Source organism: Mytilinidion resinicola, assembly GCF_010093595.1.
Source record: "Mytilinidion resinicola strain CBS 304.34 unplaced genomic scaffold BDZ99scaffold_20, whole genome shotgun sequence".
Classification (NCBI taxonomy): Eukaryota; Fungi; Ascomycota; class Dothideomycetes; order Mytilinidiales; family Mytilinidiaceae; genus Mytilinidion; species Mytilinidion resinicola.
In genome coordinates this window covers 226,268-250,451 of record NW_022985456.1, presented here as the reverse complement: position 1 = coordinate 250,451, position 24,184 = coordinate 226,268, and the positions used below count along the sequence as shown (strand labels likewise).

The 24,184-nt window shown below is 51.2% G+C and overlaps 11 protein-coding genes across 11 annotated transcripts; 2 read left to right on the top strand and 9 right to left on the bottom strand.

The window, feature by feature from the left end:
* Positions 1–2,326: 2,326 nt before the first annotated feature.
* Positions 2,327–3,716, bottom strand: BDZ99DRAFT_467086 (uncharacterized protein). Its single transcript, XM_033720937.1, has 2 exons — positions 3,013–3,716; positions 2,327–2,937 (listed from the first exon to the last, which is right to left on the bottom strand). The coding sequence occupies exons 1-2, from the start codon at positions 3,646–3,648 to the stop codon at positions 2,512–2,514; spliced, it is 1,062 nt and encodes a 353-aa protein (XP_033571800.1). The 5' UTR covers positions 3,649–3,716; the 3' UTR covers positions 2,327–2,511.
* Positions 3,717–4,630: 914 nt separating this feature from the next.
* Positions 4,631–6,277, bottom strand: BDZ99DRAFT_467084 (uncharacterized protein). Its single transcript, XM_033720936.1, has 2 exons — positions 6,176–6,277; positions 4,631–6,118 (listed from the first exon to the last, which is right to left on the bottom strand). The coding sequence occupies exons 1-2, from the start codon at positions 6,229–6,231 to the stop codon at positions 4,831–4,833; spliced, it is 1,344 nt and encodes a 447-aa protein (XP_033571799.1). The 5' UTR covers positions 6,232–6,277; the 3' UTR covers positions 4,631–4,830.
* A 1,000-nt stretch (positions 6,278–7,277) lies between these two features.
* BDZ99DRAFT_396887 (uncharacterized protein) lies at positions 7,278–7,760 on the bottom strand (the record flags this gene model as incomplete). Its single annotated transcript, XM_033716020.1, has 1 exon — positions 7,278–7,760. A coding segment is annotated over one exon (483 nt), but the record flags the coding sequence as incomplete, so codon positions are not given.
* A 148-nt stretch (positions 7,761–7,908) lies between these two features.
* On the bottom strand, positions 7,909–11,086 carry BDZ99DRAFT_397099 (uncharacterized protein; the record flags this gene model as incomplete). The annotated part of the gene is made up of 4 exons (XM_033716030.1): positions 7,909–8,704; positions 8,799–9,286; positions 9,377–10,299; positions 10,408–11,086. 4 exons carry the CDS (start codon positions 11,084–11,086, stop codon positions 7,909–7,911), a joined length of 2,886 nt encoding a protein of 961 aa, XP_033571797.1.
* A 269-nt stretch (positions 11,087–11,355) lies between these two features.
* On the bottom strand, positions 11,356–12,270 carry BDZ99DRAFT_575040 (uncharacterized protein; the record flags this gene model as incomplete). Its single annotated transcript, XM_033728427.1, has 2 exons — positions 11,356–11,499; positions 11,887–12,270. The coding sequence occupies 2 exons, from the start codon at positions 12,268–12,270 to the stop codon at positions 11,491–11,493; spliced, it is 393 nt and encodes a 130-aa protein (XP_033571796.1). The 3' UTR covers positions 11,356–11,490.
* A 1,585-nt stretch (positions 12,271–13,855) lies between these two features.
* Positions 13,856–16,103, bottom strand: BDZ99DRAFT_451290 (SET domain-containing protein). The gene is made up of 7 exons (XM_033718207.1): positions 16,057–16,103; positions 15,844–15,903; positions 15,746–15,784; positions 15,551–15,678; positions 15,275–15,485; positions 14,606–15,224; positions 13,856–14,550 (listed from the first exon to the last, which is right to left on the bottom strand). The coding sequence occupies exons 2-7, from the start codon at positions 15,898–15,900 to the stop codon at positions 14,084–14,086; spliced, it is 1,521 nt and encodes a 506-aa protein (XP_033571795.1). The 5' UTR covers positions 15,901–15,903; positions 16,057–16,103; the 3' UTR covers positions 13,856–14,083.
* A 1,325-nt stretch (positions 16,104–17,428) lies between these two features.
* Positions 17,429–18,622, top strand: BDZ99DRAFT_502280 (nucleolar protein-like protein NOP52 variant). Its single transcript, XM_033723881.1, has 4 exons — positions 17,429–17,521; positions 17,578–17,685; positions 17,738–17,891; positions 17,973–18,622. Exons 1-4 carry the CDS (start codon positions 17,470–17,472, stop codon positions 18,385–18,387), a joined length of 729 nt encoding a protein of 242 aa, XP_033571794.1. The 5' UTR covers positions 17,429–17,469; the 3' UTR covers positions 18,388–18,622.
* On the top strand, positions 18,205–19,176 carry BDZ99DRAFT_143729 (uncharacterized protein). Its single transcript, XM_033712714.1, has one exon. The coding sequence runs from the start codon at positions 18,492–18,494 to the stop codon at positions 19,044–19,046; it is 555 nt and encodes a 184-aa protein (XP_033571793.1). The 5' UTR covers positions 18,205–18,491; the 3' UTR covers positions 19,047–19,176.
* Positions 19,159–20,885, bottom strand: BDZ99DRAFT_467081 (uncharacterized protein). Its single transcript, XM_033720935.1, has 3 exons — positions 20,537–20,885; positions 20,274–20,485; positions 19,159–20,030 (listed from the first exon to the last, which is right to left on the bottom strand). Exons 1-3 carry the CDS (start codon positions 20,680–20,682, stop codon positions 19,540–19,542), a joined length of 849 nt encoding a protein of 282 aa, XP_033571792.1. The 5' UTR covers positions 20,683–20,885; the 3' UTR covers positions 19,159–19,539.
* Positions 20,886–21,083: 198 nt separating this feature from the next.
* On the bottom strand, positions 21,084–22,712 carry BDZ99DRAFT_451283 (uncharacterized protein). The gene is made up of 4 exons (XM_033718206.1): positions 22,106–22,712; positions 21,897–22,047; positions 21,488–21,845; positions 21,084–21,436 (listed from the first exon to the last, which is right to left on the bottom strand). The coding sequence occupies exons 1-4, from the start codon at positions 22,538–22,540 to the stop codon at positions 21,370–21,372; spliced, it is 1,011 nt and encodes a 336-aa protein (XP_033571791.1). The 5' UTR covers positions 22,541–22,712; the 3' UTR covers positions 21,084–21,369.
* A 63-nt stretch (positions 22,713–22,775) lies between these two features.
* Positions 22,776–24,096, bottom strand: BDZ99DRAFT_467079 (Mago nashi protein). The gene is made up of 7 exons (XM_033720934.1): positions 23,969–24,096; positions 23,878–23,915; positions 23,728–23,823; positions 23,608–23,671; positions 23,468–23,555; positions 23,280–23,405; positions 22,776–23,219 (listed from the first exon to the last, which is right to left on the bottom strand). The coding sequence occupies exons 1-7, from the start codon at positions 24,004–24,006 to the stop codon at positions 23,205–23,207; spliced, it is 465 nt and encodes a 154-aa protein (XP_033571790.1). The 5' UTR covers positions 24,007–24,096; the 3' UTR covers positions 22,776–23,204.
* Between the last annotated feature and the right edge of the window lie 88 nt (positions 24,097–24,184).

Genomic DNA, 24,184 nt, shown 5'->3' with positions numbered 1-24,184 from the left:
AAAGAGCAATATTTGCGCAAGCTTTCGAGGCGCCGGCCTTGTGCCGCTTGATCCAGAGGCAGTGCTCTCAAAGCTTGATGTTGTGCTTTGTACGCCGTCGCCTCTCGCCGTGGTGGAGGCTCAATGGGAATCAAAAACACCAAGCAATGCTCTTGAGCTAGGCTCTCAGTCAGCTTTGATTTGTAATCGCATTCAAATGCATCAAAATAGCTCTCCTACTGCGATTCTTGAGTCGCTTGATTTGCTTGTTAGAGGCGCTGAGATGCAGATGCATAGGGCAGTGTTATTGCGCGATCAGGTCACAAGCCTTCAAAAGGCGAATGAGGCCGCCACAAAGCGTAGAGAGCGCAAGAGAAAGCGAATTCAGAGGCAAGGAGTCCTAACAAAGGCACAGGGGTCTGATATAATCGCTCAAAAGGAAGCTAATAAACAAATTGAGGGCGAAATGCGTCAAAATAGGAGGCGCCCGGGTGGAAGTGCACGGCAGCAAGCGCGCTGTAGGCGCTGCGGCGAGACAGGACATAATGCTCGTACGTGTCAAAAAGATGAGGAAGTTATTATACAATAGACTGCAAGTTGAATTAAGTTAATATCTATTAGCGTTGTGGAGCAATCTACGTTCAAAGCTGTTGAGAGTTGATGAGGTGGCCGGCTCGCTTGGGTGGCCGGCTCGCTTGTGTTGCACGTTACAACAAGTCGGGTGGTCACAGGGATATATTTAACAATGGTTAGGATAATGGACCATAGTCACCGAAGCGGAACCCGACACATAATCACGCAGGCTTAGAGACGTATTCAAGTAGTTGCATTACATTTGTTTGACATGGCTAAAATTATTTGATCGAAGTATGTCTATCCCAAGTTAGTCTACGCATACGACTAAGGTTTGCTAGAACAAAAGAGGGTATACGTGGGGGTTATTTCAGATCTCCAAGGTGATTGGTTTTGTATCTTCAACGGAAGTTCCTCAGTAAGAACACAGCGAAATAAGATTGTTCATCATTGAGTAGTGGCAAGGGAAAGAGAAGAAGGAAGTGAGCTTACCATTCACAGTCCGACCAGCGGAGAAGCACGTTGTTACCTGCTCAACAATGAATGCGTCAGCGTGTGTTCCTTGGAAAAGCAATTTGGTACGATGCCAAATATGAAGAACATGTCAAGGACCATCTGCAATCAGGCTTTGCGCCTTCGGTTAGCCTCGGACAAGATCGTGAGGGTCGTTGGGGGGAACATACCTCATTAAATCAGAATTTTCAGTGTTTACTGCTCATTCCGGGCATGCCCTCGTTAGGGGCAGCCGGTCACACAGTGTGAATATAGCTTATCATCATAGTATAGATGGCCCATTGATCGAAATAGAAGAAAAGTATGTACCTTTGATATCTATTCAAAGATTAGTGGGGTCCGTTGATAGAGACACGGTGAAAAAATTGTGTGGCAGTCGGTAATCAGAATACGCTGTTCTCAACAAGTACATCCCCAGACCGAGCACCCACAGAGTTTGTACGCTCTGCGTTTACGGATGTCGGCCCGAAGACGACGATCTGTCCGCCCGACGCGTTGGAGTATCGTCATGTAGAATGTGTGGCAGGGAGGGTCGGAGAATTTGGAGAAGTGTATGTACCTAGTCTAACAGAGGTGTTAGCTTTGCTGTCGACGAAGTTTGGCATAGAGAATATGTATAATGGGGAGCAAATCAGACAAGGCTGAAACTAGTTACGGTAGTATCGACAAAATATGTTCAGATTGAGGAATGCCTTTCCATGTCGTATTGTCATCACAATGCTTGGGGAGGGAGTGAAGAAGAAGAAAGAGTATGTACCTTTTAAAAGCTGCGCCGAGGTCAATGTTGATGATGGAAGGAGCCGGCTGGAAAAGAATCTGCGGCAATGTGCATTAGCAAATGAGAACGCAAAAGCCTCTGACAGAGTGCATGAGCATCGCTGGTGTGCCTCATGGTAATTCTAGAGTAAATGTAGTCCTTCACGACGCTATAGGAATTGGATTGTTCGTAAGATGTGTAATCATTGGCAGCAGGGGACGCATATGAAATTTGCGCTTACCATTAGAGTGAGTGTGGAGAGCCAGCTGAGGTTAGCTGTGAGACTGCTGCCCCTTCCAAGGGGAGGCCATCGTATGATAGCAACAACGCATGGTGATGGCAAAGTTGTGGTAGTATTGCGGATGTTGTGTGGAAGTTGGAGCTTCGGAAAAGTTCTGCAGTTGACATGGAGCTGTGGCCGACGCTAGTCTCAATCGGGCAGCGCCAAGATATTACGTGGATGTCAGCATCGACAACAACCTCAACTCTCAGAACTCAGTCTCATCTGGTTCTAAAGGCATTGTTTAAGTATATTCTCGTTCAATCGTCAGGTTTTGATTTCATCCCAGCCACTTCTCCGTATCATACAGGTCGTCTGGCCAAATTTGATGCACCAAAATGGGCATCATAGCTAGCTACTGAAAGCATGATAGCCTCTGAGACTCTCAAATCTGGGAACTATCGTCCTCTCAGTCCTTCGCGCCGTCCAAGTCTGAGTAGAACTTGTAACCGAAGCTGTCCGACGGGTCATTGAACCTCAACTTCTTGTCGATCGTCTCAATCTTCTTCAAATCCTCCGCATCCAACTTGAAGTCGCCCTCCAGATTCGCCTTGATGCGCGACTCCGTCTTGCTCTTCGGGATGACTGAGTGGCCAAGCGTGATACCCCACGCGAGCGCGACCTGGGCGCCCGACTTGCCACCATGCTTCTTGCCGATTTCGACGAGGACGGGATCATCCATGAGCTTGCCCATGTTCTTGCCGGAGTCGTAGATCTCGTTCTGGTTGCCAAAGGGGCTGTACTGGGTGACGTGGATGCCCTTCTGCTTGTGCCACTCGATGAAGTCCTTCTGTTGTAGCCATGGGTGAAGCTCCATCTGGTGGGCGGCGGGGACCTGGTCGTTGTTAGTAAGACCCCAAGCTCATGCTCATACACGGCGAATCCGTGACGCAACGGAAAGTAGACTTACGATGCTCGTCTCCTTAAGCAGCCTCTCAAGCTCTCCCTTGCTAAAATTGGAAACGCCAATCGCCTTGACCTTCCCAGACTCCACTAGCTTCTCCATGGCCTTGTAGGTATCGACGAAGTCCGTATCTCCCGCCTTGAACTTCCCGTTCGAGTCCTTCGGCATCAGATCCTCGCCTCTCGCAAACGACGCGGGCCAATGCATCAGGTAGAGATCGATGTAGTCGACCCCCAAGTCCTTCAACGATGCATCGGCCTCCTTCTGCACATCGTCAGGATGATGGCCGTGGTTCCATAGCTTAGTCGTGATGAAGATCTCGCTGCGAGGAACGCCGGAGCGCTTGATAGCCGCACCAACTGCAGGCTCCGTGCCGTAGATGCGTGCGGTATCGATGTGACGGTAGCCGGCTTTGAGGGCGGCGATGACGGCAGGCTCTTGAGCTTCCTTGTCCTGCCAGGTGCCGAAGCCGATGGCTGGGATGGGAGCACCGGTGTTTAGCTTCTGGATGGTAGGTGCCATTCTGGCTTGCTTTCGTAGAGTTGTGGTGGAGAATGAAGAGAAGGAATGTGTTGTGTTCTGAAGTCGCACGATGAATCGAGGGGTAGATGAAAGGAACGTTCGAGCAGCGGCGGAGGTCATTTCTTATGCAATCTCAAGAGAGGCGACTACTATTACATCAGTCAAAACAATTTTTCAGTGATTGCTCCTTCCTCTTTGAACGCCATCGTCATTATCAGTCATTACGGCACTTCATAAATATTATAATGGATGACGTCGATTGGACGCGACTCCACCACGCTGGGTATGAAAAAAGTGGCACACTCATCAAGCACTCTGTGTCGCGTATACACCTGCTTGCCACTGTCTGGGGGCTTCAATGAGTTTCCACATAGTCCAATGCGAAGAGGTTCCATCTCGTTCGGATTCCTGAAAATGCATTGAAGCACCTCAAGCAGTGGCAGACAGGTGTACACACGAGACAGCTTGCTGTAGAATTGGAGTGCCACCTTTTCTATGCCCCGCGTGCCCACCACCACAGTCTGGAATCGCGTCAGGAACAGAATCAGCTGTTCATTACCAATCATCAATACTGCCCCTGAGCTTTCCAATATCAACATATTCTTTCCATAACTGCAATGGGCGACTAACCCCAACATGTCAAAGCCGCAGTAGAAGCCGCCGGCAAAGCCGCCCGTCGAAAATCGCGCCAACAGCACGCCTCTCTCGCCACAACGAGCACAACATCAAACAACTTCCCCCTATTCATCGTGCATCACGAAGTGGATTTTAAAAAAGACGCGCAGCAGGCGGCCGCAGAGCAAGAACCCAACGTCCTGGGAATGTTCGCCCACATCGACGCCGCCAACGCAAAGGCCATGGAAATCTTCAAGGAGAATTACGAGGATGTCGTGGAAGAGGACAACTTCGTCCGAGAAGACGAAAAGGCAAAGGCAGGAGAGAATCAAGTAACGTGGAACGTTGATGAAATTGGTGCTCTGTCGTTGGAGTACACGGATGCCGCAGAGGGAGACTTCTTTACGGTCTACGTCGTGAGGCATGATGTACAGGGTTGATTTCGAGGCTATTCGCACTGCTGTTATGAAGCCTGTGGACAGTATTTGGTTCAAGCGCTTCCCATGTGTCTAAGATGTCGAGTATCAATTTCAACTAAGTGTATTGACTACATCTAGAGGCGCTTCAGCGATCGACGAAGACGACCGTCATACAATAACAAAGGAAATTGTGATCAATGGGTGACACTGGTCAGACGTCCATATAAACCAAGCATAAATCCATATCAATACGCGCCAAATCCCCACATCACCTTGTGAACACGCGAGCAGATTCGCAATGCTCCATGAATCGATATATACCCTCGATCCCTTGGTACTCCAATGGGGTATGGAGGTCCCCTGATTCCTCAGCTTCACTGGTATGCAAACTCTCATATCCAGACGGCGATGAAAGCCACGGGTTTCCCTCGGCGAGGTCTTCAAAGTCCATTCCATCTTCCGAGTGCGTTGAGTATTGGTCTGGCGTCATCCTATGCTCTGGTGTCATCATGTGGCGCCAGTCAATCGGATCTTGTCTTCCAGATACCGGTTTTGCGAAGAATGAACTTTCTGAAGGTGTTCTGCTAGGAGCAAAGGGGAAAAGCAGAGCAATCTCGGTGCCTACGTAGGCATCAAAATCTTCGTCCTGGCGGACGACTCCACGCTGAACACCTAGTTCATCGCATATCTTCTCCACAGTTCCGGCATCACAGCCAGGGAAATAGACCCTAATACTAGACGAGTGGTAAGATATTGGTAGATCCCCGAGGCCCGATAGTCGCTTCAAGTCATTGAGAACAGCCGCGAGTTCCTTGAGAGCCCTTGAGAAATCAACAGAGAGGATGTCGAGAAGTCCCTCGCTATTGAGGTTTTGCTTCTCACACGAGATTGAGGAGAAGCCGGTGACGGCACTCAACGGTGTGAACGCGGTGATGGTAGGGTTGACATTGAAATCAATGAATGAGCCTGGCGTAGCCTTGGGAAGCTTGTTTGCCCTTCGATTCACTTGTGCTTGGAGAGCAGTAACCGACTTGTATCGCTTCTCGCCATTGTGGGGATGGGTGCCATCGAATTGGGCTTTCTGGCCCGAGATCATGAAGGCTCGCACGGCCTGCGAGACGTTCTGCACAACTTGTGCAGGAGCAGCAGGTGAATGGGAGAAGAATCGCGCAGATCCTGCTTGACCCGCGCCGAATGCGTATCCCCCTGCGGTGCGATTGAGGGCTCCTCCTGTCAAGTTGGGGCGAAGGGTCGAGGCAAACGGAGCGCGTCCCGGAAGGCCATAGACAGCTGCTCCAATCCTCGATTTCGGCAATGCGACACAGCCGTGTTCAGCTCCAGAGCGGGACGCAGCAGTAGTGAATCGTCGGACAGCAGCATTGATAGTGTTATGGGTGGTATACCATCTTCCTTTACTCTGCTTGAGGTAGGCAATGCGGTTGATGGGTTGACGCGGGACATGTCGTGCAAGGATCGGTTGTAGTTCGGCTTGCGAAGTCCTGAGAGAAGGCGGGAGTTGGTTCTGTATAAGACGCGCAGTATGCTTCCAGGCTGCTCTGCAGAGAGTCAGCGTTCCGTCGTAGTTATCTGTATCAGGCTAATCGTCAACTTACTTGAACACTTTCGCATTCTTAGCCAGCAGCTTGTGGAGGTGGGCCACGGAGGCCATGATGAAGTTTTACGGCCTGTCTTCTTTCGTGATGAAGAAGACGAGGAGAGTGTGGGGAAGGTAGAAGGAGGTGCGAGGTGGCGAAGGCGGGATGCGTCACCTCGGGATCGGCGCCGCCAATCGCCGCACATCACGTGGAAGATGCCATGCAGATCCGTGGCTGGAGCGTGTTGAGATCAATCTACAGAGTCGAAATCAGTCTGCGAAATCCAATGCTGAGCGTGGTCTCTGGTATTTTAGATTTTCTATACGAAGCGTGACTTAGCAAACTCGTAGTCGTTGCCCAAAATACCGCGCTTTGTACTGTGCCGGCTCTTTCAGTAGCATATAGATGGCGAGAGGCGATGTCGAGTCAATCTGGCTTCGCGGTATACGGTGTGCAGGTAGGCCCACGGCTAAGGGCTGTAACTCTAGCAATTCCAGCTGCTACCGATTTGATATTTTTGTAGTTCTACAGGAAGCAGAAGAAAGACACGCAGCGAACATTTTTTGTATTTACGGGCCAGTGCAGCCCAGCAGAGCTTGCTTGACAAAGCAGAGAGTCCAGGCGTGTGCAGACGCAAACAAACAGAAGAACACAATCTTGAAGCATACAACGCCGCCATGCAGGACAATGCAATCGTAGAAGAGAGAGAGAGGGTGAAGTGGGTCATGAGAACAGAAACAAGGCGCCACTATGCCACCTCCCAGCCGTGTCCTCTTGCGAAGCAACCCACTGCGGCTTTCCAAGCTCAGGTATTTCGTCGAAAAGCGGCATCGCAAATAGGATTGTCGACCCAAGGAAGTCTATTTTCATGGAGGAATAAGAAATGATGCAACCCTCCCATGCCGTGTAACTGACGCCGACTCAAAACTTTTTGAAAGACATGATATACCCCTAAAAACTACCCGAGAGAAGGAAAGTGACCCTGCATCAGCAGGTATTACCCAGAGACCAAACAAAATGGAGGCTGAAAGCAGATATTACGGGGAGGGTGAAGTGAACCGAAGAATCTTCAACACAGAACGCTTGCAAACATCATCGAAATCTCGAGTTAGACGCGCCTTTAGTTCTCAAGCAAGCTCCGAAGCTCGTCGTCGATGAAGTCGCTGATCCTCTTCCGATTCTTCAAGTTCAACGCACCATTCCTCCACGCCGACCGAAGTTGTATCAAGGCAGGTCGGCTGGCGTCCGCATTTTCCAGCTTGACCAGATCCACGTAGTGACGAGCAATGCGCGTACGAATCGTAGTTTCGCTCGAAAGAGATTCCCCATAGAACTTGATGAGGTTTCTCAAGCCAACATCCGACAGATTTTGTGCAGCATCCTCAAAGGCAAAACGGCGGAATTCGTCGTACATTCGAGTGTTGAAATTACGAATAAGAAAATGGGACCAGAACTGATAAAGAACATCCATGTCGTACGGGCAATTACCGGTGGGGGCGTTGTTGCGATGGTCGAGCGCTTTTGAACGAAGGTGGGCGTAAGACTCGTGAGTCGCATCAAGCGGGAGCGACTCAACAGGTGTGTCCATATCTTTGACCCAAAATAGACGAACAGGATTCGGGGTTTGAGCTGTGGTTGGCAAAAATGGACTTGCTGACCTTTGGATTTCATTTTTTTTGGTACCATCACATCTAGAAACCCGATGGCATCAGCAAGAGTCCTGCCATCAAGCGTTTCCCATCGCCTACGGCTCACCTTACCTGAGAAGGACCAGTTCCGTTGACGTGGAGGCTGGCATGACCGTTTTCTGACTTCGAGACTTCTTCAGGAACACCGTTTCGGCTGTCGATTGAGCCGTTCGAGAACGTTCTGGAGGGAGGAGGGGAGTGGTCCGAGAACTGCTTGGGTTCTTGTTTCCGAACGATAACACTCAGTCCCGCCGTCTGTTCATCAGAGAAAGAGTCTGCATCCCCATTGAGGACTGACTTCAGCGGTTCAGAATTTTCGTTTGAAGGTGAGGCACTATTCCCATTCGGCATTTCGGCAGCTGTGGCAGGTACAAATTCAGGCACGAATCCGTTGACACCATTCTCCAATACTGCAGAGGTGGCTGACGCGCTAGGGTAAATACCATTCAAGTGCTGGAAGGTTCCCTCGGCGGATAATGGTCCGGGACTCGTAGGCGATCCTGCCGGCATGCTAGGATATCGTGGGCCAAAGTGGTCAAAACCTTGAGGGTGTGGCACTGGTGGATTGTGCAACTCTATCGATCCATCATTTTGGGCCGTAGGGTCACGCTCTAGCATATTAAGAACGAACTGTTTCCAGCCGTCGCGACGACGGAGCCTGTCTTTTCCGTCGACGCCAACCCGGAACTCGACGGTCGGCGAGTTGTAGCAGACCAGCCTAATCATTTCCAGATCAGGTGTCAAGGCTTTCATGCGGTTGAAGTTGGCTATGACGCTGAGGAACACGAATCCTTTGGAGTCCATGTGCTTCCGTAGGAACATATCCTTACAGAGATTGTCGACGGAGAAATAGTACTCGCTGTATTGCGTTAGTGAGACCGAGTGCGAAGGGAGACGGGAAACGGGTGTGAAGGGAGACAGCAAACGGGTGTGAAAGGAGACAGGAAATTTACATCTGAAGCGAAACCATGGTGAGCAGTTGTTGGTTTGGGTCGCCATACGAAGGACTGTAGGGCACCGCGCTCATCGGATGTTGCATCACCGGATAGTCATACATCTGCCCCATGTATGTTTGGATAGGCGCAAGCGGCTGCGGGCCACCAGGATATCCACTGGGCACTCTTCCATAGAAGGTGTCTGAGGTGACCGACTGTGAACGAGGCCCGTTGCCTCTGTAGTTGCGGGACTGTTGAGTCATGGGGACGAAGTAATTTTGCTGTTCGGGGTGGAATGTGGTTGGAGACCTAGCTAAAGGAAACGGTGTGGAACCTTGAAGAGGTTGAGAGTTGCCATTAGTAAAGTGGTGGTTGTTTGGGTGGTGTGGAGTCTGGAAACCGTGGTTCCCACCTCGGCCGCCACGTATGCCACCGCGACCTCGATCCGGGCGGTCACGACCGGAGAACGAGTTGTACTGGCCAGGCCGACGATCGCCATTTGGAGCCTTGGATTGAGAAGCTTGGCCTTCGGCGTTCGTGGAGCGCTTCTCACCATCTTCTGAAGCAGTGCAATTAGTATATTGATGTGCAAGCACATGAATGAGAATTGACAAGTGCAGAAAACTCTGCTTACCTTCTAGCTGCGTGGCATTTGATGTTCGGCGGCTGAAAAAGTTCGACGCGTTGTCCTTCGTGGGTGATAGGATGTCTCCATCCTTCCTCCTCTCGGCGGTGGGAGCTGGTCCGTCGAATTTTCGACCCTGCTTGGGTCGATTTGGCTGATAAGGACGAGCATTGGGGTTGTTCTGTCCCACAGGCTGTTGGCTAGTCGTACCGTCATCCATGATCGACGCTCTCCTAGATGCCATATCGGGATCTACTGCTGATGTAGACTTCACTGCCTTGTCGCCAGCAGCTGGTGCAGACTTGTTATCCCTCCAAGATGGTGATCCGGTACTGCCTGTTCTCTTCCCTTTGCTCGGAGATAGATCGCGAGCCGCGCCATCAGGCCTGCCTCGTCTTGAGTGATCGCCGTTGGGTAACGAGGTAGGAGCGGATGCGTCTCTGTCTGCACCGGTTCCATTCGCGCCACCTGGTCCTCCGCGACCACCTCCTTGAGCGTTTCCACGACCTCCACCTCGGCCTCCCCTCCGACCAGACGAGGTATTCGGAATGGGGGTGGTAAATAGCACAGTGGGCGTGTAGGGTACTGGAACCCACTCCTGCTTGCCATGTGGCTTCGAAGAGCTAGTCTGGGTGCGCTCCTTCTCTACTTTAGGATTCTTGTCTAGGGATTTCTTCCTCCCTTCGTCCAAAGCGCTTTCAGGTGTAGGCCACGACTCTTGATCCCGGACTGGAGGTGGTAAAGTCGCTGCTGTCGCTCTGCTGTCCTTTTCGGGCGCTCGACTCCTAGCATTCTTCTTCGACTTGTCCATGTCCAGATCCGGTCTCGCATCCCGTCGACCTTGGCCAGATTTATCATCGTCTCGAGGCTTGCCATCAAGATTGTGCCTCTTTTCTCTCGGTGTGGCTGTCGCATCTGCATCATCGCCTCCGAAAGGAGTCTTTCCTTTCTTCTTAGGCTCGCTTCGTGATACTCCGTTAGGCCCGCCGTGATGACTAGGACCAGTCCCATTCACGGGAGTCTGATTCGAGGAGATAGCATTCTTCGCAGGACTAGGCTGTACAGCGGCCTTGGCCTTCGCAGCTTCGTCTGCCCTCTTTTTCCAGATATTCACCATCGGTATGGGCGCCTCTTGAAGCGACTTGGGCGGTGCCTTCTCTACGTCCTTGCTCTTTTTTGGTTTCTCCATGGTGTTCTCCTTGGATTCTGCCGCTTTGTCGGCCGTATTCGAAGTCTGCGACTTGCTGTCCCAAGTGGATTCTGAAGAGGCGTTGGGCAATGATGACACATCGTCGTCCTTGAGGAGGGTCGAGGCAGAGGACGCGCCAAAGTCAGGAGAAGAGACGCTGGACGCAGGCTTTTCCTGTGTGGGGAGGTTGTGCTTCGAGGCAAGCGGCATGGCATTGGTCTCAGGTCCACGGACAGTGGATGCAGTATCCGACTCTTTCTCGGTAGGAACTCCGTCCTCGGTATCGTCCGCCCAGCTCATGCCTGAAGGCGCCGTCGAAATTGAGGCGGGACCAGAAGCGGAGTCCTTCGCAGGGGTGACGGCTCCCGATGTGGGCTTGCTTGGAGCTCCGGCAGAAGTCGATGAAGATTTTAGACCTTTCGCGGCCTGGGCGTATGAGAATGGAGCTGCGGTTGGGGCGTCGCCGCCCGATCGCTTGGCTGGGGTAGCCATTTCGCAGCGTGATGCTCTCTTGCTTGGAACAACCTAGGAAGGCTAAGTTCTTTCAGAGAGGCGACCGTTTCAAGGTCTAGTGGTCCCTGGCGGGAGCACTGAGGGTGTCTACCAACGCAGATGCGCGAAGGTTCAACGTCCGGAGAGGAGCGTTCTCAGAACCTCTCCGCACAGAGGACTCCGTGATCACCAGTATGCGTTGGTTTGAACGGTAGCTATCTGTTTGTAAAGACAGTGTATGCTGGTCTACCGATGGCTATGGTTGGCGTAGACGGGCGAGTCCGGTCTCGAAGGCGGGGAAGAGGTGAGAGAGTCGGGGTGCGCAAGGAAGCTTGGTGGAAGCTGAGCAAGCTACGCGGGCCTCTTGTTCTCGACTCGTAACGCGTCGAGGCTAAGCTGGGCTATTAGGATGTCTGGGTGAGCTCCGAGTTAGCGACGACGTCGGGAGACACAGTGGGGAGATGTAGTGATGCGAGCTCGAGGGCGTTGCCCAGGTCGAGTGGGTCTAAGGACGCTCGGAAATAGGAGCTGGGGATTTGTAGAGAAAATAAACGAGGAATTGCGCGGATTGGGGAATATATTGTGCGGGATGGCCTCTGCCGACTGCCGTCTGATATGTACCGACACGCCGCCACACAGAGCTCGCGAGCAGGTCCATGGCAGCCAGTCGGTGCGAGCAAACTGGCAGTCGGTGCCTGGGCGCGAGCAGTCGATGAAGATGATTTTCCGTGTGGAGAGCGGGCCAGCAAGCAGTTTGGTAGGCGGCTTGCAGCGTGCGCGACACGGTGAACGAGACTGACCTTCTCTAGGAATTTTTCCAGTAGCAGATGCACAGCGACGGCTCGATGAGCGGCGACGAAGCTCGCGGGGTCGAGGCAGCGGAGCGGGTGGGTGAGATGGTTTGTGGTGGAGGGTGGTGAGGAGAAGACGAGGTGCGGTACTCCAGGCACGACAATCGAGTCACGGCTGCGCTGGGGCGGCGACGAGCGGGCGAGGACGTGTCCGCAACGGCTCGGATGACGGGCGACCTGCTTTGTGCGATCTCGTCTCGAGCAGAGGCGAGTTGGTTGACGAAGAGCACACGGGATGGGCGTGGGCGGGAGTGCAAGAGAAAAGTCGAGAAATGGAGCCAACGGTCTGCAAAAATGAAATTCGCGCGCCTGTCTAGCACTTCCGAAGACCATTTGCTCCCCCAGCCCGTCGGCATTACCAACGCCCACACCACCCCCCAACCGTGGACGCCTGCACGCACGCCCGAGGCCCAGTGAATTGCTCTTGCGCGGCTGCTTATGGGTGCATCCGCCGTATATAGCCTACGCTGTCTTGCCCGTCCCACGGGTCTTGCAGTGCCTCGCCGGCCCCTCCGCTCCATCGTCATGTCGACAGCACGAGCACTCTGATAGAGCACCCTAATCGCGGCTGCAGCGCCTACAGCTCCTTTGAGAGCCCCCTCAGAGCTTTTCACATGTGGCATGACCATATTCACAGCTTCACTGCACGGCCAAAAGGCGTAAAATTACATATGGAATGTCCCCGCGGCGGTCGTAATGACTCGGAGCCGACCAGCCCAACGTCCCCTGAAGCCGGCACAACGCCCCATTGCCATCCGTATCAACCCGTCTCGTGATTCTCTGGGCGCGAGTGGGCAACACACCGGCGCTCCAAGAATTGGTAGGCAGCGTGAAGTATCAAGGCCTTGTAGTTGCAATTAATTCCAAAGACGTCATCATCAATTGTTCGGTAATTCAATGGCACGATCATGAGCAATTGACCACCCCACGCAAGTATCAGTTTCCAGCTTCCCAACTACTCATCCCTTATTGGACCTATGAACCAGTTAATACGCAACTCAAAATAGTTAGCGGGTAGTGATTTCCCGGAGTGGTTTACATGGACTGAGGGGTAACATTGGAAATCATGTTGGGGTTCATATGTTTCCCAAGGACGGCCTCTAGGCAGCACACCTTGATACTATTGACGTGTACACCGACCACGGTCGCGATTTACGACATGTTCCGGTCGCAAAGAAACATGATTGTGCAAGTGGCTGTGTCATACAGTGTCGAAGATGTCGTCTCAGCTCCGCATACGTCTCATACCGTGCCATTTTCTAAGGGTCACAGTTGAATGTCTACTTCGAGGCCACTAATCCTGGTTTCTACTTACCGAAGGCCCTCGTCTTCGCCTACTGGACGTCGTCTATACATAGTCTCAAGCAATATCCCGAACCACACTCCCGCCCGTTAGCTATTCCGACCAAGCCTCAACCTCCACACATCTCTAGCGAATAGCCGTTCCATCTCCAACCACGCATGCTAATTCACCGTGGTGTCATTCGCCAGAGCATGGAACGCAATATCTGGAATCCAATATAGCAAACCCCCCCTGTAGTCTTGACTAAACGTCGACGAAGTGCCTGATATGCGAGTTACATCGGCGATACCCTGCGGATCCTGCCGCGCGGCCCGTCTAGAGCAATTCCAGAATAAACAGGTGGCCATGGCGAGTGTAGATTGGTTTGTGGCGGTATGGACATAATAGCAACGAGGACTGTGGCCGTGGCCCAGGGAGTCTCCTTTTAGCGCAACGCGGTATAGTCGTTGCGGCGATGTGTCATCCCCTTGCGGCCTGGCCTAGGAGCTTGTTTGGTCAGGGGCTATTGCTTTGGATCGCATAGCTTGCTGACTGTTATTATCAGCTCTTGAGGCTGCTCGGTTCCAAGGTTGATTCTGCTGAGTTGATGCACTGCGCTTCATCTATTTCATAAGTAGGTGCCTTTTTTGATTCAACCAGTCAATAAGTCCCGAGAGTGTTCATTTTGTCGTGAGCTAAGGAGATGCGACCAATAAGATGAGAGAGAAAATGAAAAAGCAAGAAAGAAAAGCAATCCAGTATGCACACCTCCAATTGATAGGTGTCTGAATCCTCCTTCAGATCAAGATATAGTCGTGCCCACCATATCCAGTATGCCATCTATCGCTGCCATGCCGTTAAGCTTCAAGTCCACAGCCACTTCCGGCACTTCTTCGCACCACAAAGACACGGCACCGATTCTTGACTAGGCTGTGAAGACTCCGCATCTTCTTCATTCTCCTCCTCCTCGTCCTTATCCAGATAGTCAAAGGTGAGCTCCTCCATCGCTGGGATATCGCGACAGGCGAAGATCGCGATATCGTAAACTTTACAATCATGCTTATTGTAAGAGACAGTGTACTGTCTGCAATTCGGCTCGCAGGAGTGGTTCATAAACTTGATCGGTCCACCCATGTATTCTCCGTCGATGACGTAGAGCTCTTCCTGAGATAGCCCTTCCGATTCTGCGAACTTGTCCAGGGAGTAGAGGTAGCTCGCCTTCGCCTTACCTCCGCTCTCCTCACGACGGGTGGCTTCTTCGTCTGTGATGATCTCACCGCGGTATGTGTCGATGAATTCGCCTTCGCGGAGGTCTTGTTTGGCGCGGAGGCCTGTTGAAGTCAGTATATGTAGTTACTACAACCAATGACCAATGGAAGTACTTACCCCAACCTCTCTTTTTCGTCTTGAAGATCTCCAGCTCAACGTGCCGACCACGCTGCACGTTCTTGTTCCGACAGAACGCGCCACACGCACAGCTATCGTTGCACTCGTAGATCGGATTCCGCGACTTGAGGTAGAATGGCACCAAGCAACCAGTCCTATTCGTTGCGTCCGCGTAGTAAGGAAACTTCTTCGGCAGTCCAATCGTCGACCCCCCTTGTTCTCGAATAATCCTGTACTCCTTCTTCTGCTCGTCCGAAAGCCGGGATTCGTCGACAGAAGCATACTCAAGACAGTCGCATTTCTTCGTGTACTCGCACCCGATGTGTCTGCCCATGTGCGGCCGGCATTGCTGGCAGCCGATTTGCGTCGCCGGGTCTGCTTTGAAGACACCTTCTTGGAGCACGGATTCCGAGATAAACTTAAAGCGGAGAGACGGGGCGGAGCGGTCATGAACATTCGATAGGTGGATCTTGGCTCCTGGAAGAGCTCGGAGACGCTGGAGGATTTCGTTGCGGATCATATTCTCTGCCGTATACGTGCTTGAGCTTCTTGCCGTTTGAACCATTTCTGGAGTAGGCATATTGGCGACACTGATGCGTGGGATGTCAGGTCGAGTCACCTAAGTCATCGGTCAATAGAGCTTCTTCACTTCCATATCAAACAACTTACACTCTTTGCCTTGATAGCCCCTTCGGACTCCTCGAGAACTCCATTGTATACCTTGATCTCAGGATTGATCGTTCGCCCAGATGATACTGATGATCGCTCAGTCGATGAGGTGGAAGACGCTCGGCTTGAGGGTAGTAAACGGGTAGATGGAGAGGCTCGACGTTCGACCTCAACGTCGCTGTCTGGAGATTTTCTCTTTCGGGAAGAGTGGCTACTATCAGAATTAGCGAGATGGTAGGACCAGGGTGCTCTGTAGTGAAGAAATGAATGACTCACGTCTGCTTCGCCTCTAGGTGATCCTGGAGTAGCTCCAAACAATTGACTAGCTCCTGGGAAGTATGCCAAGAGAAGACAGGATAGCTGGTTGGTTTGCTGGAAGACCATTTTACCAAGTATTGCTCTTCCTGATGCAGGTCGAAAGTTAGATCTCACCCTTGCGGTTGAAAGTCACGTGAGATGAAGGATCCGTACCTTGTTGCTGTTCACCCGATTCGAGACGATGGAAGCAACCTAGTAAAGTGAGTTAGGTCAAGTTCTTGCTAATCGGCGAAAACTACGAGGGGCGTTACGTCGCGATTTCTTAATTTTCGAACCTGTCGGATCGGAATTACCACCATTGGTAGCATCTTCTAAACAACGCGTGTACGTTAGCAACCATAACTACTAATTAATTCAGTAAATATATAAAGGTTAAGACGGATGCTTTAGACGCGTTTGTAAAGTGTTTGTCCAGCTACTTTGAAAACTGTTGGCTATTATATCGCAGGTAGAAGCAAACTTACAAGTGCGTACCCCTCCCCGCCCGTAAAGTGCGTAATTAAACCCGTTTTTATTGATCGGCGCGCAGCAAGCTTCGTGTATACACCTTTGCAAGTATGTATTAGCTTGTTGTTAGTAGTAAGTAAGGTAGTTGTTCCTAGAAAGAAGTAAAAGGTAACCTAGCCTAGTAGAATTAGATAAGCTTATATTATTTGACCGAAGTTATACCGGCTTACTAATAATCTAAAATTAGTAGATTAACTACATACTATATTATACTAACTTCTACCTAATAATAGCTTTTAAAGCTATAAGCTAAAGATTTATCTTATTTAACTAATAATATTAAATTTTAGTATCTATTACTAGAATAATTACTAGTTCTAGTTCTAGTAATTTTACTTATATATAACTTATTATCTAGAAGCATACTTAATTTCTTAGGGAATTAGTATTTATACACCCCTTTTTAGTAAACGCATATCCCCGCCTGCATCGCCACCTACATCGCCGCCTGCGCTCGCTCACCTATTTGCTCGAGAGGAAGCTCCAAGGAGTCGGCCCGGCTAGTCCAGCCAGTTAGGAGATTGGACGGGTGTGCTTTTACTAAGGAGAGGGTGTGTAAATACTAATTCCTATTTCTTAAGTCTTATAATATTAATGCATAGATGAAAGCAACGTTAAATCTTCGAGCGTTGCGTGCTCCGGACTGCTGGCGCTGCCGTGGAGTGGCTTCGGAGGTCTAACGGCGTTGGAATGGCAACTTCTGCGGGACGGTAATTTTAAGGGTGCTCTAATTACAAGGCCTCGTAAGAATGCTAGTTCTACTCTACTTTTTTCTCTTATAAATTAATAAAGTTTCTAATCTATTGCGCTGTCTTAAGTTGGAATAAATAGTGTTTTTTACTAGCATCACGTAGATAGCTAAGACCTAGTAAGTAGAGTCCTTTATAATGCTGTACTCTCCGTAGGTTTATGCGGATAATAAGCGCAAAACAGAATCCAAGCCATACTCCAAGATCACGTGTTTTTATGCCTGCGTTGTACCAAAGAGTTGTTGGAAAGATAGTCCGCTAAAATCCTATAGTTCAGTGTATCTGGAACCAATACCTGTAGAAAGAATGTGTCTCGTGTTTCACCTAGACCAATCTGGACTACTTTCCAGTTCATAGATCGAATCCATGTATTGGTCGGCTGGCACGTCTAGAAAACCTTGGGACGCTCAAACATAGGAACTCGAACGAATTCCTAAGAAATTCCCCTCCTGTGAAACCTGTAAAATCCATCGATTGCAAGTGGTCGACCTTGAAACAGGGTCTTGGTGTGGCTTGACGCAGCCCTATTGCGTTCTTATCGATAACAACCTCTGGGGATTTTCTTCAACTCCAACGTTCCCGCATCTCGAAAGTTTCCAGACTTCCGAAACATCCCCAGCCATGGCGACCACGGCCCAAAACACACCTTTCATAAAGCAGTTCGCTTCCAGCGGTACTATCCCCCAACTCCTCCCACCAAGATCACTGCGCGCTAACGAATAATCGCAGACAAGCGCATCCGCGACAAAGCCCTCGACAGCCTCCGAACCTTTCTCAGCGGCCGTTCAGGCATAGAAGAAATCGAGCTACTGAAGCTATGGAAAGGGCTCTTCTACTGTATGCCTCCACCTCTCAAACCCGGAAACATGGAGAAGCTCACACAGCACAGGCATGTGGATGAGCGACAAACCCCTCGTCCAGCAACGTCTCGCAGTCGACCTCGCCTCTCTAGTAGACACACTGCGCCCCGAAGTCGTGCTCCCCTTTCTCGATGCCTTTTGGAAAATTATGGCGCGGGAGTGGGGCAATATTGATGCGTTACGGTATGTTGAGCTCCAGATCCCATACATCCTTTATTTATGCACGAATCAATCAAGCTAATATATATATACGACTACGTCTAGCATGAATAAATTCCTCTACTTAATCCGTCAATACCTCTTTGCCTCTTTCCGCTACCTCTCGCGACACGGCTGGGCCAACACGAGTACAATTACGGGCTGTATGCACGTTCTCGCTGCTACACCTTTGAATTCTACGGACCCGAAGATCCCGAATGGCTTGAGATATCATGTGCTAGACATCTATGTGGATGAGCTGGATCGGGTGGATGCGGATCGGGAGGGGAAGATGCCGCTTGAGGCGCTGTTGGCGCCAGTAAGAGCGCTGGATATGGAGTCGAAGACGAAGGCGGTTAGGAAGAGTGCGAGGGAGGTGCTGACGGATGAGAGATTAAAAAATTGGAATAAAGTAGAGGAAGATGCAGGCGAGGAGAGCTCCGGAGGTGTTGCTGTTGGCGGTGAGGACGATGGGGAATAGGGTGGGATTGAGGAATGAGCATTGAGGGTATGGATTTTCCTGGGTTTGTCTAAAGCGAGGCGTTCGGGTTCTCTTGTGGTGTTCAAAAGCATAAGGATACCTAAATGTTGTATCACATGGGAGGGATAGTCAAGAAAATCTTCAATTTTGCACTATCTTCAATATCTGAGTTTAGTCCTTCTAGCTACTGCTGTATTCAAGAGTCGCCGAAGTCGGACGCCTCCTATTTCCGCTCCGTGGTTCTGCTTGAACGTTTTGCTAGAACGTTTTGCTCCATGGTTCTGCTCCCACCGTTCCACGTCTTCCTGCCACCACAACCACACTCACTCCACGATAACGAACAGATATCTCTCCGATCACGGAGAAACTTTCGTTCCAGAGCCCCGAAGCAACCACGGTCCCCCACCCACCCTCTGACTAAGCAGACTCAGCAAAAACTACTTCAACTCGCCCTGCCGCCGTCCCTCTTCTTTTCTTCGCCCTCGGGCATCCCCTCCTTCCACCCCCAAGATCTCATCCTCTGCATTTTGTATCACCATTTCTTTGTAGATGTAGGGCGCGAACCCGGCCCTTGTAGACTATGCTATCTCGACCCTTCCCCGGCCATGTATTCCCACCTTTTGTCACTCCTTCGGGGCAGCGTGTTCATCGATACTTAGGCGGAAACGGATCGTTCAGAGGACTTCATGAGATCTTGATAGGCACAAAGTGATGGACTGGGAGGTTTTGACCTGAGAAGGGTTTCCTCTACTGAATATACGCAATTTACTGCACGCAATGCCTTTGATGTGACGTCTGCCTGCGAATGTGATACGATTTTTGCCATTGCCTGCTACCTCGAAATCGGGAAAGAACGGATCTGCCTCACAAGACGCTCAGGGCCAAGAAGGATCATCCACCCTCCGAAAGCATGCGAGGCCTTTGATGTGATTCCTGCGAGCATGAAGCCTTTATTGCCATTGCCTGCTATCTCGCAACCGTGAAAAGACAGATATGCCTCACAAAACGCACACTCACGACCAAGGCAAATCCTCCATCCTCCGAAAGCACGCGAAGCCTTCGATATGATGTCTGCGAGCGTGAAATGCATTTCGCCATTGCCTTGCTATCTCACAATCGACAAAAACCACATAAGCCTCACACAACGCACGCTCACGGCCACGGCGGATCCTCCACCCGCCGAAAGCACGCCACAAACTTCCTCCCCCCATTCCTGCCCACCTTCTTCCCCTCCTCCGTCTCCGTCCGCATCACCTCCACACACATGTCCCCCTCCTGCTCCACCTCGCCCACGCGCTCGAAACTCGGATGCGCCTCGAAATGCTCCACCATCCACTTATGCAGGTCCTCGACGTCCGTGATTGTGTACACGATCCCGCCGGGCCTAAGCACGTACGCGTACTCGGAGTTCAGCGTCGACGACACGATACGCGCTTTGTGCTTGCGCGCTTTGAAGTGCGGGTCCGGGAAGCAGAGGAAGATTTTGGAAAGCTGGGCTTTGGCGAAGAAGTTGGGGAGGAATTTCATCGTGTTGGCGCGGATGCAGGCGACGTTTTGGTAGGTGTTTGTGGCGAGGGACTGGTGGCGGAGCGCGCGGATCTTTTCTTGCACGAATTCGCAGACGGAGATGCGGATTTCCATGCCTGGGAGGTGGGTTAGAAGGGTTGTGGTTTGTGAAGTGGTTGGCTATGTGGATTGAACGTGGTTTGGAGGGGCATTAAAAAAGCCAAGGGAATGTTGGAGATCAATATAGCGGAAAGTTGAAAGAGTGTCTGGGTTGCGAGGTGAGACATTTGATATCGTGCCCTTTTTTCGAGGAGGTCTTGGAGCACCTCAAGTAGTTGTAGAGATGCGAATGAGACGATATGTAGAAACGATCAACCTACCGACCAGCAACGTATCTGGAAACTTAGGAGCGAGCGCGAAGAGAAGACCGCCATATCCGCAGCCAATATCGGCAATCTCAACTGGCCGAGTGATCTGTCTGCTTGCGTCCTCCTCTGTTGGAGCTTGAGTCACCGTGGCTTCACTTTCGTCGCTTTTAGCTGCGTAAGCTGGGTAATACGACGCCCAATCCATGTCAGAAGGGCTCTTGGGGCTACGCCTAGTTAGCAAAGGTATTGATAGCACAATCGAAAACTCATCCTACTATGTCAAAGAGTGATCCGAGAATGGATTGGCATGTGCCCTCTGCCTGTAGAATTTTTTCTTTGGAAGGGCACCATTTTGGTCATCTTTGCTGAGAGACTCTTTGTACTCTTCGCGCTTTTGGCGCTTTTTGGGAGCGCCTGGCATGTTGTCAGTGTAGTGGGTTGAGTTGTTTGATGGTGTTCGCGGTTAGTGGTTGTCGAGAATTTCTAGATTAGGTGAAGATGGGAAGCGAGACGGGATTGGAGGACGTATTTTGTGGTGATTGTAACTCGTTTACCACGGATTACATCGGCACAGCACTACTGGAGGTTTGGAAAGTCTCTCTGTAACCTCGCTGAGTTGCGATGAGGCTACAAGGCTCTGAGCAATCGAGAAGGGAAACACCTTCTATATCACACCACTTGTTTGTGACTCTTGGGGTATTGCTGGACTCTACGAGCCGCCTCCGGCGTACAGCAGTTCACGGCACACAAGATACAATGACCAAGAGCTTCGAATCAAGCTGATTTAGGCTTTGGTTTATGAGAGGGGCGATTTGGAGACAGGATCCCAGGCGTAAGGCAGTGAATGCTACATTCGTTCTTTGGCCGAACATGTACATAGCATACTGTTTGTGTACTATAATTAATCCATAGCATTTAAAGACTGAGGGTCTGTGTACAGGCTATCAAAACAAATGCACACCCAGTGTCTGCGCACTGCAAGACACTCCAATATCGACCAAGGTGGAAATTACTCCACTATAAAAAAGGAGTAGAGCGCTCAAGACTAAAAATGCAGCCGCATATCGCATACCTTCGTAATGCATGCGAGTCCAATCATCAGTCGTAATCATCGAAATTCAATCGCGCCTTGACACCCAAAATCAGGAACATGCTTCAGCTCGAGTTGTTGGAACCTAGGCCTCGTTAGTACTGAATGCTGCAGACTTGGATGGCGTCCAACGTACTTCTCGCTCTTAGCATGGAAATAGATTCCACTTATGCTTCCCGAAACCTGGTTGAAGCATATGTAGTAGAACCCTTCGAAGCTTGCACCATTGATCGTCCGGACGCGGTGGTCTGGCACGAGGAAATACTCCTTCCACCGCATAAAAATGTGCTCCCGCTGCGCGAAGTTCTTGTACGTGAAGTCCTGTCGTTTTGCCTGTTTGGCAAGAGGCCGCCACGCCTGGAATCGTGCCCAGTGCTGCATGTCCACCTTCTCGTTGGAGCCCCATTCGGGGTGCTTTGTGGTAAACGTGTATTTCGAGCCGATTATTTCGCCTTCGAAATAGGTCGTCAGGCTCGGATGGTCCTCCGTCAAGCCTATGCGGATCTAGTTAGCGGTGCGCATACTGTTTTGATTGTCGCGTGTACCTTGGATGCGCAAGTAGCCGCACAGGAACGACTCCTTCATATCGACATGTTTGATCTCCACTTGGACGTCGTACACCTGGCGGTCGGATTGCTGATTGCCGTGGAATTTACTTCCAGGTCTCAGGAAGGATGAAGTGGAGTTCGGTAGGAACTGCGCCCTTGCGTCAGCGGATGCGGAATGTCGCATGCTCCATCAGTCTCAGACTCACCCGCGCGTTTGAAAATGGTGACGGGAACAACCCTGGATGATACCAGGGCGCGCTGGCCGACGACGCAGCGGCGGAGATTGTGCCATTTTGCGCATTGCGTTGGTCGCAATCTGCCGTCTCTTCAACGGCACTCAGAGGACTTGGAATGTCTCTTATTGGCCCGTCTTCTTCGGTTTCCTGTCGCTTGCTATGCACATCTGGTATGGTTGTCGCGTCTGAAGAAGCGTCGCCCTCGGCGGGCGGTGTTGGTTGCTGCGCTGGCGGTGAGAAGGAATTGTCTGCACTCGCCCCCTCAAGCAGCGGCTCGCGCTCGCTCTCGCTGCGTGATGGCGACTGGCGCGTCTCTTCTGGCGGACAGGTTGTGCGGCCTCCTGAGTGGCCGTCGTGCTCAGCGGGCGGCGAGAGCAGAGGACCGTCGTCACTGGGAGTTGGCATAGTGTGACCAGACGAAGGATGGATTACGGCAGGGCGAAACGGGCAAACATGGGACAAAAAGCTTGTGCTAGTTGCTGCGGCGGGGATTGGGATTGGGCGGACACAGAGAAAGGGACCAAGAATTAGACGTGCGCGCAGAGGTCCATCGACACTCGAAGGGCATCGGTGGAAGGGTTCCAAGTTGGCCTAGACGGACGGGTGCGCTTTAGGGCTTGCATCGCCGCTGCGGGGGAGCACGGGACTCGAACAAAGCTGTGGCGATATTTCACTGCAAGAGATCCACAGCAGCAGTCCGCACGCTCTATTTGGCCCGTCGGCGCGCCACAGCAGCGCCGCCGTGGGATGCTATTCAACATCGAAAATGTGAAATCCGATGCCAATCAGGTGATCATCATCCGACCAGCAATCCCTCCTGCCAGCCTTGCCAAGTGAACGCTATGCAATATCTATCGTGAAGAATTGACCCGAGAGGTTCAAATGTGACAAGTGACCGACCCACAAAATCCTTCTGGACTCCAAGAACCCAGCGCTTCCCCCCACACAGGCGCCGCCCACGCAGAACAGGAAGCAGGGTCCGTGAATTCACGCCGCGCTGTGCATATGCGAGCGTTCGCTGGCCATGAAAAGCAAAATCCAAACGCCAGCCGGAGATGCAGTCACCGTCTCAAATAGGCTTGATCTGTACATGACCTGTCAGTAACATTCTTTGAAACTGTTTGCAGACGAAAAGTAAGTGTACCTTGAAGTGAAGGGATATCAGAGAGAACACCAGCGCCTTGAGGTCCTGGACAAGGTAGTAGAACACACGGAGCCCCTCTGGATCCTGGGATTCGGTCACGTCGACGAGCGATCCAATCTTGGCGGTCTGTTGAGCGAGTTAGCCTGTTCTCCTGGTGGCCTATTGCGGGTTACTGAGGGATTCGGTACCTCAAACGAGATGTGCTCATTGCCGAGTCGGATCTCAAGCTCCTGGCGGCCGTCCTTGTTCTTCTGTGGCCATTTGGTGTCGTCTTCCCTAAGAAACACATGAGCACTGTGAATTTCACTGAACCACCAGGGGCACCTACTTCATGATCTCGCTGTCCTTGATGATCTTCTTGATCTCTGCAATCATGAGAGAGCTCACGCACACTGGGGAAAGATTTAGTCAATACACAAAACTTTAGAGAATTCAAGTAGTCACGCACTCTCTTTACGGATCAGCGAGTCGTTTCGGTAGTTTGAGTTGTTCGCATATCGGGCTGAGGCGCTGCGTCCGTCGCCGAGAGCTCTGAAGTCGAATTCTGAGTGAAAGTCAGACCCCAGCTTTTGCAAATTCCAAGTCTTTCTCAACATACCAAGAAACTCATGACCGAATCTTCCAGAGTGACCAGAACTGATTATAACGCGTTAGCTGGGATCTTCAAAGTAGGCTGTTTTAATACTGACTAGTATCGCACGTAGAAGGGTTCGCTTGAGGCAGCCATGGCGTGCAAAAAGGCTTGACACTCCAAATAACCTGCGGTAGATGGATTCGGAAGTGCGTTGAGGTTGTGGTTGGTGAGGCTCTGAAGAAGTCGTCGCCGGTGAGTTCTAGTCTAGCCGAATGCCAAGACCACTTTCTCACTGAAGAGAACACCTGGTGTTGATGATGCCCGCCGCCCA

Coding starts and splice junctions, on each gene's coding strand:
- BDZ99DRAFT_467086 (XM_033720937.1), bottom strand. CDS start 3,648: ATGACCTCCGCCGCTGCTCGAACGTTCCTTTCATCTACCCCTCGATTC. Junction 2,938..3,012: donor TGCTTAAGGAGACGAGCATC/GTAAGTCTACTT, acceptor AACAACGACCAG/GTCCCCGCCGCCCACCAGAT.
- BDZ99DRAFT_467084 (XM_033720936.1), bottom strand. CDS start 6,231: ATGGCCTCCGTGGCCCACCTCCACAAGCTGCTGGCTAAGAATGCGAAA. Junction 6,119..6,175: donor AAGAATGCGAAAGTGTTCAA/GTAAGTTGACGA, acceptor GACTCTCTGCAG/AGCAGCCTGGAAGCATACTG.
- BDZ99DRAFT_451290 (XM_033718207.1), bottom strand. CDS start 15,900: ATGCTACCAATGGTGGTAATTCCGATCCGACAGGTTCGAAAATTAAGA. Junction 15,679..15,745: donor ATCGGGTGAACAGCAACAAG/GTACGGATCCTT, acceptor GACCTGCATCAG/GAAGAGCAATACTTGGTAAA. Junction 14,551..14,605: donor GACGAAAAAGAGAGGTTGGG/GTAAGTACTTCC, acceptor TGACTTCAACAG/GCCTCCGCGCCAAACAAGAC.
- BDZ99DRAFT_502280 (XM_033723881.1), top strand. CDS start 17,470: ATGGCGACCACGGCCCAAAACACACCTTTCATAAAGCAGTTCGCTTCC. Junction 17,522..17,577: donor AAAGCAGTTCGCTTCCAGCG/GTACTATCCCCC, acceptor GAATAATCGCAG/ACAAGCGCATCCGCGACAAA. Junction 17,686..17,737: donor ATGGAAAGGGCTCTTCTACT/GTATGCCTCCAC, acceptor CACACAGCACAG/GCATGTGGATGAGCGACAAA.
- BDZ99DRAFT_143729 (XM_033712714.1), top strand. CDS start 18,492: ATGTTGTATCACATGGGAGGGATAGTCAAGAAAATCTTCAATTTTGCA.
- BDZ99DRAFT_467081 (XM_033720935.1), bottom strand. CDS start 20,682: ATGCCAGGCGCTCCCAAAAAGCGCCAAAAGCGCGAAGAGTACAAAGAG. Junction 20,486..20,536: donor TCGGATCACTCTTTGACATA/GTAGGATGAGTT, acceptor AACTAGGCGTAG/CCCCAAGAGCCCTTCTGACA. Junction 20,031..20,273: donor TCCAGATACGTTGCTGGTCG/GTAGGTTGATCG, acceptor CCCACCTCCCAG/GCATGGAAATCCGCATCTCC.
- BDZ99DRAFT_451283 (XM_033718206.1), bottom strand. CDS start 22,540: ATGCCAACTCCCAGTGACGACGGTCCTCTGCTCTCGCCGCCCGCTGAG. Junction 21,846..21,896: donor CGGCTACTTGCGCATCCAAG/GTACACGCGACA, acceptor AGATCCGCATAG/GCTTGACGGAGGACCATCCG. Junction 21,437..21,487: donor TTCCATGCTAAGAGCGAGAA/GTACGTTGGACG, acceptor AACGAGGCCTAG/GTTCCAACAACTCGAGCTGA.
- BDZ99DRAFT_467079 (XM_033720934.1), bottom strand. CDS start 24,006: ATGGCTGCCTCAAGCGAACCCTTCTACGTGCGATACTA. Junction 23,824..23,877: donor ATTCGGTCATGAGTTTCTTG/GTATGTTGAGAA, acceptor ACTTTCACTCAG/AATTCGACTTCAGAGCTCTC. Junction 23,672..23,727: donor CTCGCTGATCCGTAAAGAGA/GTGCGTGACTAC, acceptor ATCTTTCCCCAG/TGTGCGTGAGCTCTCTCATG.